Raw genomic sequence first — 12,361 nt, forward strand, 5'->3', positions numbered from 1 at the left:
CTGACTGTACAGCACAAGTTTTAGCGATGTATTGAACCTTCCCAAGACAGGAGTGCTGGGTTAATGGTAATGCTGAAAGGCTGAGCCCCTACTAGCTGCTGAAATAAGGAAGTTCTCTTTGCCATGGGTGACTTATGACAGTTTTAGATCCCTAGTTAAATGATTTATGAAATGCTTGATAAAATTAAAAGGGATGTAGAACTCTTAGTGACACAGAACTACTGGATATTTCCATTGGTTTTGGTCCTCTGTCACGGAGGGGCGTATTATTTCTGTGGGTACAGGTGGCTGCCCATCAGGTACATCACAAAACCCTCCTTCTACTGCAAGTGGAACCTGTGCCCTTTCATGCAAGTTTCTGCTATTCCCATTCCACCCTACTGTGGGTGGCCTCTGCAGCCTTACATCTCCCACATGCCCTTGCTCCCCTTCAAATGGTACAGTAAGTGGCTTAAATAAAACCTACAGCCAGCACTACGGATTTCAGAACGGCTTTTATCTCATAGTCGCTGACTGTGAATATAAATCTCCTTGCTTCTGCAAGTGAGCTCATCAATGACATGACTGATGTGATACTTACCTCTAACTTACTACTTGCACTGAAAAAAAAAGAAGGAATTAGCTTTGCTTTACATGATTTTTCTACAGACTTCAATAAAAATGTGACTACAAATAATTACAAAGCCTGCCTTTTTTAGGCAACCTATAGTATACAGAGTGGAGAATGTTACAAGAGCACGTCCAGTAAAGACAATACATCAACATAACAATGCAGGATATTTCAGTAAAAATAGAATAAATAAAATAAAAATATTTTAAGCTGTATTTAACAGGTTAATTTAGAATATGGCATCAGACATACAAGGCATAGTGAACACGGCTGCCGACCTACGGAACCACTAGGGATTATAAAAAATGCATAGATAACTGTAGGGTTGCTGCAACATTGACTGAACCAGTGGCAGTTGCTCAAACACACATCCCAGACAGGCTTTTTTGGCCATGGTAAAGACTGTTGTACTATATTGTTTGACAAAAGACAAGGGGTGTTGCAGTGTTAGGCTGGTTCTGCAAACATCTGGGTGTGTATTTAATCTTTTGGAGAATATGGAGTTCTACTGAAGCAAAAAGGCCACATACAGTCAGATGGTTAAGCATGCTACTGAAGTGTTGGCAAAATCAACAACATTTTCTTAACACAAACCTCAAAACATACACTGGCAGGTGACCTATGGCATTTCAAATCCCCTTCTGTCTTCTCTTCAGCCCTTCCTGCAATGGCACCCTTTGCCAGTGAAAGCGAATGGGATGGTGGTAGCCTTGATAACCCTGATGCAGAACTACCTCTATGCTACTCTTTGCTAAGTGTTGGTTTTGTTTAAAGAGAGTCCAGATCTCTCTTGGGGAGAATCAGCACGGTGCAGATACAACTACAAAGTTTAATTCTATGTTTTAAAATTCACTGGTGTAGAACAGTTGCGAATCCCAAATCCTGGCTGGAACTTTAAACAGACACTGTGAAATTATTTCCTGTAATTTAAAATGAACTGAAGCCAATGTCTGAATTACTAGCACAATGATAAATAAAGGAAGTTTTATCTCTCAACTTCTTGGTCCTACCTAGAGGTATGGTGTTTGCCACCACATCTGGATGTGCGGCATGACCACGTCTGGTCATGAGGGGAAGTGAGTTTTTACCCTGCTCCCAGCAGGCATCATTGGGATCAACAACTAGAAACTGAACAAGCATGTGTGTAAGCTGCCATCTCTACGCTTCACAATCTGGCTTTATGGTCAGTTTAACCTCTGGTACTGCTGAAGTGGGGTTGTTGGCATTCCCTCACCTCAGCTCTTCCTGCCTGGTGTATGCAGCAACTCCCCTAGCTGCACCAGCAGCAGAGCCAGTGTGGAGGGGGTGGCAGCAATGGGAGCCTTGGGAGGGAAAACAATTGCTTCAGTGCCCGGGGTGCAGAACTGTGCTCACAAGCAGAGAGACGGGTGGAGATCAGCTCTTCAGGGGGTGTTCTAGAGAGCTAAATTTAATTACAACAAACAGTTGCATAGCTAGCCTTAGCTGACACGGGCTCATACATCATGCTGAGCTTTGCTTAATGATTTTTCCGCATTGAAAAAATGCAGAAACTTCTCGAATCATCATTCTTTCCCCCTTTGTTGCTTTGCCCAGGTGTTGCCATTAGTTTTTTTAAACAAGGAACTAAAATGTTATTTTATATCAGTTTCTTGCATAGTAAAATAAAAACAATACAGCTCTTGTAATAACAACCTTGCCAATGTTCTTTTAAAATTAAATGACCAGATTTGCAGTCTGGAACATCTCTCTAGATGGAGGCAAAACAGTTTTAATGCTAGTTAAAAATATCTTTACTGTTCTATTTCCAAAATTTGCACTAATCTGCAGGTAGAGACAGAAGATGGCAAAGGGAGAGACTCAAGATGTCTGACTGCATTTGAACATCAGCCTGAGGTGCACTTTTGAGGGGGCAACACTGGGCTGGCTTTGTCAGGGCCTACGGAAGTGTGTAAGTCAAAGCAATTATAAGAAGCCTGTGGAGCAAAAGCATGAAATCAGGTTTGATGTTTATTTATGTTCCATCCCTGGCGGTGTTCAAGGCTGGGTTGAACAGAGCCTTGGGTGACATGGTTTAGTGTGAGGTGTCCCTGCCCATGGCAGGGGGGTTGGAACTGGATGATCTTAAGGTCCTTTCCAACCCTAACTATTCTATGATTCTATGTACCCCCTGAAGTGCTGTCCTGTTAGAAAAAACTCTCTTCTTATTTTGACATGAGAGTATTAAAAGAGATTTCATGGAATTCTGTAATTGACAAGAAACACGACTGACCTTTCTGGGGCATGTTCAGCATTCAGCAACAACCTCTGAGGGGAAGGGGGAACTGTGCAACCAGACGCTGAATTGAACATTTCATCAAACACTTGTACAGAAAAGGTCTGGAATAGTTTAGTCTCTGTAAGAGTTGTAAGACAATAAAATTACAGACTAGTCCTTTCTTACTCTTGGTTGGTTTGAGCCCTCTGTGAAACAAACGGTATTTGTGATGAATTAATGGCAGATTTAGGAGAATAAATTTAACAGCCAGCGGTTGCATTTGTATGTTTAAAGCTGAAAAGCTTCAGTAGATCACCCCGCAACTCGGTCACTGAAAACTCTTCTGGATTTTTCAGCATTGCTTTAGTATTAAGCACAATTCTTCTCTAAGACCATGATGTGTAACTGGGAGATGAAATAATGACACAATTCAGAAGCATGTCGGAGAGTTAATAAAGTGGTTGCTAGACCGATGCTGACAAACAATTTAAAACTAAGAGGTGTAGTTCTGTAAAAAATAAAACTTGGTATTTAATCTACAGTAATTCAATAGTAGCTAACACTTGGTACCTACTCCAGTGTTGAAAACAGAGCAAAGTGCTGTAGGAGTTAAGATTGGTTTGTGACAAATTCAGCTCAAGACGGTGAAACTAGCAACTTGGGCATCATTCACTCCAAGGACTTTAGCGTGAGTTCACTGGGAGGGACGTGGCCATATTCTTTTTTTTGTGTGAGTTTAGGTAACGTTCATATATTTACAATCAAACAGACCTTCCATTGTTCATGGTGTAACTCACTGACAGCAAAAAAATTATTCATGCTTCTTTTCATATCACACGATGGTGGCAAGAACGAGAACATGCTTGTCTAACATTGCTTCGATAAGGGTAAATTCTCTGAAGACAAAGCATCAGCAATTTGAAATGGAAGGCCAGACAATGTCAGTTCACTTTCCTTAGTATAGCTAGTGTTATCTTCAGTTAAGGGTTAGGAGGCTCTTCTCTCTGGTGCAGCTATGGCATCTCAGTGACCGGGCGTTTCTGTTTCAAAGTGTCAATGAGGGACAACACTCCTCGTTTTACGTTGGTTGTAACTCTTCTAGTCACGGAGTCTGCAGGAGGTGGGGGTGGTCGCACTTTCTGTGAGGGAGGTCTGGCTACTAAGCACTTCTGATACCGCAACTGCAACAAAGCAGAAGCATTCTGCAGTCCTTACTGCATCCAGTACTTTCACACACCTTTTAAAATACACTCCTAGTCCTTTCTCATTAAAAGTAGTCAAACCTCCATTCTGGTTGTGACAAACAGCCCAGCTGAAGTTAAAGAGACTCCTCTATCACTCTGGACAGAAACTGTTCTTCCCTCAAAAAAGAGTTTTCTGAGTTCAGCTATTCTTGAACAAGGATTATTTTCACTACATTGTCACTAGACTGTATAACACAACTACAAGTAAACTTAAAAATGTTTTGAGTTTTAACTGATTAAATATATCAGAATCCCAAATCCTATTTTTATCTTTCTGTCAATATAACTGCAAATTTGGAAAGCTGATTATTTATGGAGGCAGTGAAAAACCTAAGTCCTCTGAGGTGCCTTTGCGGAAGGTCACTTACCATACAAGCAGCCTGAACAGCTTCTGACACATTGCCTGCGTTTGGTTCACACCAGAAAACGTGGCACTCAAAATGCTGGTTTCCTGTATCCATAATGAAGGCAAATGTGTGAATGTCCTTGCCTACCCCCATGAAGGACAGGAACCGCACACGACACTCCACCATGATCTCCTCTTCATTCTGGTTATGAATAAAATGATTGATCATGACTATTGGATATTCTGTGCACTTTACTGTCAGCCTTATGTCAATTAAACGATCGGGGGGGGAACACTCCTTTTTATCTGTCTGTATGCACCCAGCGTGCCCAGGCCTGGGATGGATCTCCTCTTCTACTACTGGAGGACCAAGGCTTTGAGCGTTAGCACTGAGCACACTGTGTACTTTAAAATCTGCTTGTTTTGTAAAGAAACAAAACAACATGGCTACCATGACTCCAAAAGATGCTCACCTACCACTGCTATGTTAGAGGTGTTGGTTTAGTACCTCATCAACAGACATAAATAAAGTTGGAAGTTTAACTGTATTCATCTCAATGGAAAATGCTCTACAAAGGACAGTGACATGAAACACAGATTCTAATATTAACTCTTGGCTCCCATATCAAGAATAATGTAAATACAGTTTAGAATTTAGGATTGCTTACTTAGGGCTTAACCCTCAGCATTTTAGGCTCAAAATTCCTAGAAAGCGTAACACTGAATTTAAGTATCTAATAAATACTTATAATATTTTATTTCTGAGAACATGCTTGGAATGGCAAACCAAGCTGAAGCTGATCAAAGCAGTAAGAGCCTCTGCAGGTTCTGGAAAGAAATAAAATGCCAAATAAGCAAATAAATTCTAGCATAAGTTAACTCCCTCTACTAGTGTTCCTGTGTTCCTTGTTTTCAACACTCATATTATTATGTTAACTGAGTTTTGAACAAGCCAGTCTGCCTTACTCTTTCATTGATGACTGTGACAGTAGCATCAGCAACATTCATAGTAACTGGCATCCAATCTTCTTTGCTAGAGGAAGTCATTAGACTTTCGATGGCATTGTTCAGAGTATCCATTCCTAGAAGAGAAGAAAATGAAATAGTAAAAAATAAATGCATAAGTAAGCAACAACGTTTTTATTTTCATCGTAGTACAGAAATCACTGTTTTGGACTCCTTACTAAACTTAATTTGATAGTGGAGAGAAGGGTTGTGAAGTTGGCTTTCTTAATCTGCAAAAAACAAAACAGGTGCCTCTGGCTTAGTTAAAAACAGGGTAGCAACATGTTTAGCTGCTGCACAGTTCCAGTTCTCTAAGGCCCTTCTCATTAGTAGCAGAGAAATCAGTAGAAAGGAACTCTGCCTTCTCTGCAACTCCCAAAATACTCTAGTTGCAAAATACATGTTCAAGTGAGGGCCTGAATGTGACCTGTATGGCTGAAACACAAGAGTTGCTACCCTTCAAAACCAGGTATTTAGACTTGGTTAGCCAGAGTCCAGCCACTGCAATTACTAAGTAATATGCGAGGTACTTTGGAATTCACTCAAGTGCCACCTACCCACAGGTTTAGCTACAGGCAGCATGCCCAGGTACTGAACGTGGAACTTCTGTACCAGTTCTGTCTTTGGTGTTGGGAAATCTACTGCATGGGAACAAAAACCAATTTCTGTTAATCAGCATTCACAGCAGGGAAAACCACTTTTATTTCATCAATAACATGAAACAGTTTACCCAGTAATTGTGCTCTGAAGATATTGCATTGATTGAAACTATTTTTTATGCTTTCTGACAAGAACAATGGTCAATAATTTCTAAAGGAATTATGGATAACTTTGCACCACCTAATTCTTGACCTACCCTAAGAACAAGGTCATGTTATATTGCTGGCATATTAAAAACCAGAAAATATAGACGAATGGATCTCTGAGACAAACAGACTTGAGATTCACTGCATAACCATGTAAAATCTGGAAAGTATTTTAAATGCTATCCTTGTTAATATGTTAAACACAGTCCTCGAGTAGTCAATACTGAGCAGACAGTTACACAAGCTGATGTATGGATTAGGAGTAAGATATTCAGTATAAACTGGTGGATCCAGAAGCATGTAATTTCCTGCAAAGCTAACACAAAATGTGTTTGTTCTCCTGGAATACTTTCAAAATAGCAACTATTAAGCAATGACTAATAAAGGCTTGCAAAAGGAACTTCCTTTGGCCATGCAGTAGAGTATGCAAAACCCCTTAAGGTGGATGATAACCCACTTGCACCCCTTGCCTTGGAAACTGCTAAAACAGATGCTGAAACCTAGGACTGCTCCTACATTTCCCCTGAATCCAAGTGATTAACTGGAGCATACTGTGTTTTTAAGAAAGACTTGGCCAATCTGTGCAGTCTCAAGTCAGGAGGTATTTTGATTTGAAAAGGACAGTATGTGCAAATAGCCACAAACAAGTAAGGCTGCATTTGCCACATTTGTGTTTGAAAATAAGAGGAAACGTACAAGCTGACATAACTGAGCAGGACTCCATTCCTGCCGACACAGATAATAAAAATGCTTAATATCAACGTAAGAGGTTACAGTCAGATGCAGTAATTAAAAGAGAGGATTACACTCCAGACTTCTGCACTCAACATGCCCCATTTTGGTCAAAAGCAGCCTCAGAAACTAAACACATCTAATCCAGGACCACCTGGAGGATACGAGCTGTAACACACAATACCTTGCAGAGGAACATCAAGGTTGACATTTGTCCCCCCTTGCAATGAACCGCAAGCCATAGCTTTAGCATTCTTCCGTTCGGCCATAATCTGAAGGTGACAGTGATAATACAGAATTCATTATTTTTTTAACATAGTTCAGTAGCAACTACAAGTATAAATTTACTCCTATTTCAAGCTTAGTTTGTGAAATCTGAAGTCAGTAGCTACATGACTAAACAGGTTATTCTTTTTGAATAACAACTTTAATTTTCTTCCAGTTTATTAACCGTTCCTTAACTGTAGTAAGAATGTAAGTGGTGTCCAAGCCTAGATGAAAGATTGATGGAGAAGGAAAAAAACCTCCAGCCATTTTTATCAACAGCACAAGTGTAATGAGGAGCAATATAGCAAGAAATATAAATATTTAACACACAAGAAGAGTGTTCATTATTCATGTTCCTCTCTGATCTAATGTTCTAATTTCTTCCTGCATTTTTGTTTTCTTTTGCAATTAAAAATCCCATGCGAATACAACCTCTTCTTCCCCCAAAATGTAGAATATTAGCAAAAAAGAAAAAAATACACCAATGAAACACTTCAAAATAACCACTTTGGATGATTAACTCTCCAAAGATACATGTTTGAGAAGGGACCCACGGAGGCTAACAGAGGTTCTCCAAAGCTCATATATGAAGCATTGCTGTGCACTTCTTTATGCTATAATTGCTAACAGTAATTAACTAGAAAGATAACTGGTGCTCCAGCAGGTGTCACTTGGTCTGAAGATGCTCCTAGTAAATTCTGCCGGGGCCCCTTTTTTTTTTCTTTTAGGTTTCATATTTTGAATGTATTTTCTGTTTCAGGGACAGATGAAAAACGACACACACTAGCTTAGGAACGAGCCCTGACTGAGCCAAGAGGACCAGTGTGCCATTTAGCACATGCCAAGTGCTTCCCTGAATCAGGATTATATCTACTGCTGAATTATGAAGGAACATGCTCTACTTAACAACAGTATCCTGTTTTATCTGTGTTACTTTAGTTATGGTTTTAAATGCTTACTTACTCTCTAATCCAAAATTAATGCCAGGAATTTCATGTCATAGTTACATATATGTCACAACTCTACTCCCCTTTCGACACCCCTGTGTATAGCTACCACAGCATCTATTTGGTGTTGACCTTAACTGGGTAAGAGCAGCTGTGATACGACCTGTGTAGCGTGTTTTATCTTTGCTGGAAACGTGTGAGAATTGAAAGCTGCAGGAGAAAAAGGATGGACATAACAGGTCTAGGCCTCTCCAGCCAGCCACTGCTGCAGCCCCTGATATTAACCTTCACCAGGCACAGCCTGTAGCTCCTTGGCCAACCTGAGGAGCTACCTTTGTCCTGCCACCTGCATCTCTTCAGACACCCAAGCCTGGGCAAACCTGACAGGCTCTGCACAGTTGTTGGACCACCTGCCCAGGATGTTACAGGAGTGCACAGAGTAAATGCTCACATTGTTCTCATGAAGCATTGCAAGTTCAATAGCCTCGGCTGCAGCACTGCAAAAACATTTACACAATACAACTGTCTACAAAGAGGAATTTGACATAGAATCACAGAATAGTTAGGGTTGGAAAGGACCTTAAGATCATCAAGTTCCTACATCACTGATTCTGTTCACTACCATGAAGTCAAAACTTAAACAGCAAATGACAGGCATAAAGTAAATGAGCAGAATGTTAAACCCCAAAGGTTTCCTAATACGCTTCTTAAAAAGAGCTGTGACTCATGAGGAGGCAGAAGTCACACCGGGATAACTGATAAGGTTATTCAGCCCCACAGCCTACTTCTGGAATGCACACTGACGTGTTTGCAGGGAAACCAAAATGAGCAGCATAGTATTTTTTTAAAAAAGGAATGAAGCCACAAATCCACCACAGCTCAATAAATGAATAAAAAAAGAGTTTAAAGTAGGTTGGTTTAACTGCCTCTCTGTAAAGAGTTTCAATCAGATTTGCCTGCTGTAAAGGACCTGCTGCATTGCTACAGCTGCATGAAATGATCGTGCAGAGGGCACTCATGAACTGATCATGCAAGAAGATCAAAATTAATACCCAGCAAATAGTGGCAAATCTGTAAGATAAAAATGACTGAAGAGAACTGTCCTCTCCAGCATTACAGACAACACTACCACAAGCAGGAATAAAGATACTTTAGTATTTGTAACTAGAGGACATTTAACCCACTCTTCTCCCCTCTCCCCCCTTTTTTAAGCGAACATATGTTAGCAACTGTTTTCCTGTCTCTCCTGCAGGATGATACCACTGAATAATAGCATTCAAACAAGGCCTGATTTATTTACAGAGTTTAACATCACCATTTATTATTAATTGAAACTGTGTGTTCCTTTTCCATTTCCAGTCCACAGCTTCTTTATTATTCAAGAAAACCTTCAGTCTCTATACACATGTCAACGCAAAAGCACCTCGTATGTTTCTCAAATCTCAATACTCTTCCCTCCCCATTATTCCAGCCATTCATGTCCTTCCCTTTACAAATTCTCTATCCTGTTTCTTGTTGCCATTGACATAAACTAAACTAACAATGTGTAAAATTGCTGATTTAGGCTCAGTGACCTCTAAACAGAGGAATGCATATGACTTTAAATCCACTTGCCTTGGAGCAGATTTCATGTAAACTTGTGGCGATGGCTTTTGCCGGTGTGTCACATCGAAACACATGACATTTCAGAATCCTTGTGTCTTTGTCTCTTGCCACATAAGCAAAGTCTCTGTGTAAACAAGATAAACAGACACATTAGAAACAATAAAAACAAATTAAGGCATTAGGATCAGTAGTATCTTCAAACCAGCAAGTCCTACTTTCATTTAACAGTAGGCTGTCAAAGAATAAAACCCATGCTTTTGACAAAGGAGATCCACAAATGTAGTAAGTGCATACCCATGAAACATGTATCTGAAGTCTGATGCTTAGCCTGTATCATGACAGAGCTCATTATAGTTTCCTAACCTGTGTAACTGCCAACCCATAATTCCAACTGCAATTGGAAATACACGGAAAAAATTACTCAGATATTTTACTGAAGATTAAGTGGAGAAGAGAATTACAAATTGAGGAAGTGTGGTCTGGATGATCGGGTAGTGAGGTGGACTGTGAACTGGCTGAAGGAGAGAAGCCAGAGAGTTGTAGTCTATGGGGCGGAGTCTAGTTGGAGGCCTGTATCTAGTGGAGTGCCTCAAGGGTCGGTACTGGGACCAGTATTATTTAATATATTCATTAACGATTTAGATGAGGGAATTGAGTGTACTATCAGCAAGTTTGCTGATGACACTAAGCTGGGAGGGGTGGCCGACACGCCAGAAGGCTGTGCTGCCATCCAGAGGGACCTGGACAGGCTGGAGAGCTGGGCGGGGAATAACTTGATGAAATATAACAAGGGAAAGTGTAGAGTCCTGCATCTGGGCAGGAACAACCCCAGGTTCCAGTATAGGCTGGGGAACGACCTGTTAGAGAGCAGTGTAGGGGAGAGGGACCTGGGGGTCCTGGTGGACGACAGGGTGACCATGAGCCGACACTGTGCCCTTGTGGCCAAGAAGGCCAATGGCATCCTGGGGTGTATTAGAAGGGGGGTGGTTAGTAGGTCGAGAGAGGTCCTCCTTCCCCTCTACTCTGCCCTGGTGAGACCTCATCTGGAATATTGTGTCCAGTTCTGGGGCCCTCAGTTTAAAAAGGACAGGGACCTGCTGGAGAGAGTCCAGCGCAGGGCAACTAAGATGATTAAGGGAGTGGAGCATCTCCCTTATGAGGAAAGACTGAGGGAGCTGGGTCTCTATAGTTTGGAGAAGAGGAGATTGAGGGGTGACCTTATTAGTGTATATAAATATATAAAGGGGGAGTGTCACGAGGATGGAGCCAGGCTCTTCTCAGTGGCAAACAATGAAAGGACAAGGGGTAATGGATACAAATTGGAGCACAAGAGGTTCCACTTAAACCTGAGAAGAAACTTCTTCTCAGTGAGGGTAACGGAACACTGGAACAGGCTGCCCAGGGAGGTTGTGGAATCTCCTTCTTTGGAGACATTCAAGACCCGCCTGGACACGTTCCTGTGTAACCTTATCTAGGTGTTCCTGCTCCGGCAGGGGGATTGGACTAGATGATCTTTTGAGGTCCCTTCCAATCTCTAACCTACTGTGATACTGTGAAATTAAGCCAGAAAACGCATGCAGCTCTTCACTGCTAAAACCCCTGAGAAACAGCATACAAGTAGTTCAAAGGACTATATAAAGTGTTTAAAACATGCAGATAGTTAATTAGAGATGGGGCTGCGTAAGGGAAACGTGAACCTGCTGAGCTCTGCTCACACTAATTGGCCCAAATTTCTGACCTTATTTTTTCAAAAGTTAAATAAAGCTTACCTATAAAAGAGATTTTTGCCCTGCACTGGCTGGTCACCACAGCATAGCACAGCTTTCCAGCATGAGCAATGGAAGTGCCAGGATTATGGTTATTTGTCCCCAGGCTATTTAGAGTTGGAGCTCTTTTGACAAAGCCCAACTGGTATATATGGAGTCAGGAATAAGCCTGGCTTTGCCTGGTTGCCATTCTTGCTATAGCAGACTCTCCTCCCTGGCCTTGATCCTCTCTTTCATGTCCTCTGAGCAACCATAGCCCAGTCCTACTTTAAGACCTTTCTGCTGTCTCCAGATATCTCTGGGACTCTGCACGCCTAGCAGAGCTAACTGAGTAGCTAACTAGAATTGGACCAGAGAAGAGAGGCTGGAGATCCCAACAACCCCTTATACCTGAAGTCTCCTTTCAGTGCCTTTTCTCTTTATACATAAATAATCAGCAGCAACATTCTAACTGGTGAGGAGATAGGCCGATATTCTTAAACCACAGGTTTTATATATAGGAATACTTCAGTTTATACTAAAGTCTGTTAATATCCTGAGCAGGGTTTAATGTAGCATGGACTGCCAATTTCTTTGTTCATCATAGATGCCCAATGAATCGAAGAATTTTCTCCTGAAGTTATCCAGGGAGAACCAGACACTTTGGCAGATGGGTAGCCAGACTTCCAGCTCTGTATGAGATATGAATATTGTCCTGCAGTTCAGTACCTTGTACCTAATTCAGCAGCCCTAGGTCTTGTCATTAATGAGCCTTGCAATGAAAAGGGCAGTTGCCTGCAGCCCAGGCTCCTCAGTGA

The 12,361-nt window shown here is 41.3% G+C and overlaps 1 protein-coding gene across 13 annotated transcripts in view; it reads right to left on the reverse strand.

Annotated features, from left to right (window-relative positions):
• Positions 1-2,340: 2,340 nt before the first annotated feature.
• APBB2 (amyloid beta precursor protein binding family B member 2) overlaps positions 2,341-12,361 on the reverse strand; it is a 135,016-nt gene continuing 124,995 nt past the window's right edge. For all 13 annotated transcript variants that reach the window (XM_061379813.1, XM_061379819.1, XM_061379817.1 and 10 more), the window contains 6 exons: positions 9,808-9,922; positions 7,164-7,251; positions 5,999-6,082; positions 5,403-5,518; positions 4,459-4,638; positions 2,341-4,027 (listed from right to left, as the gene is read on the reverse strand). In XM_061379813.1, the coding sequence (XP_061235797.1) occupies positions 3,860-4,027; positions 4,459-4,638; positions 5,403-5,518; positions 5,999-6,082; positions 7,164-7,251; positions 9,808-9,922 (751 nt within the window). In that variant the 3' untranslated portion in view covers positions 2,341-3,859. The remainder of the gene's footprint in view (positions 4,028-4,458; positions 4,639-5,402; positions 5,519-5,998; positions 6,083-7,163; positions 7,252-9,807; positions 9,923-12,361) is intronic.

This window comes from Neopsephotus bourkii, unplaced genomic scaffold (genome assembly GCF_033783945.1).
Source record: "Neopsephotus bourkii isolate Nb327-2 ecotype Australia unplaced genomic scaffold, CSIRO-AGI_Nbou_v1 NB_1780, whole genome shotgun sequence".
NCBI classification, from domain to species: Eukaryota; Metazoa; Chordata; class Aves; order Psittaciformes; family Psittacidae; genus Neopsephotus; species Neopsephotus bourkii.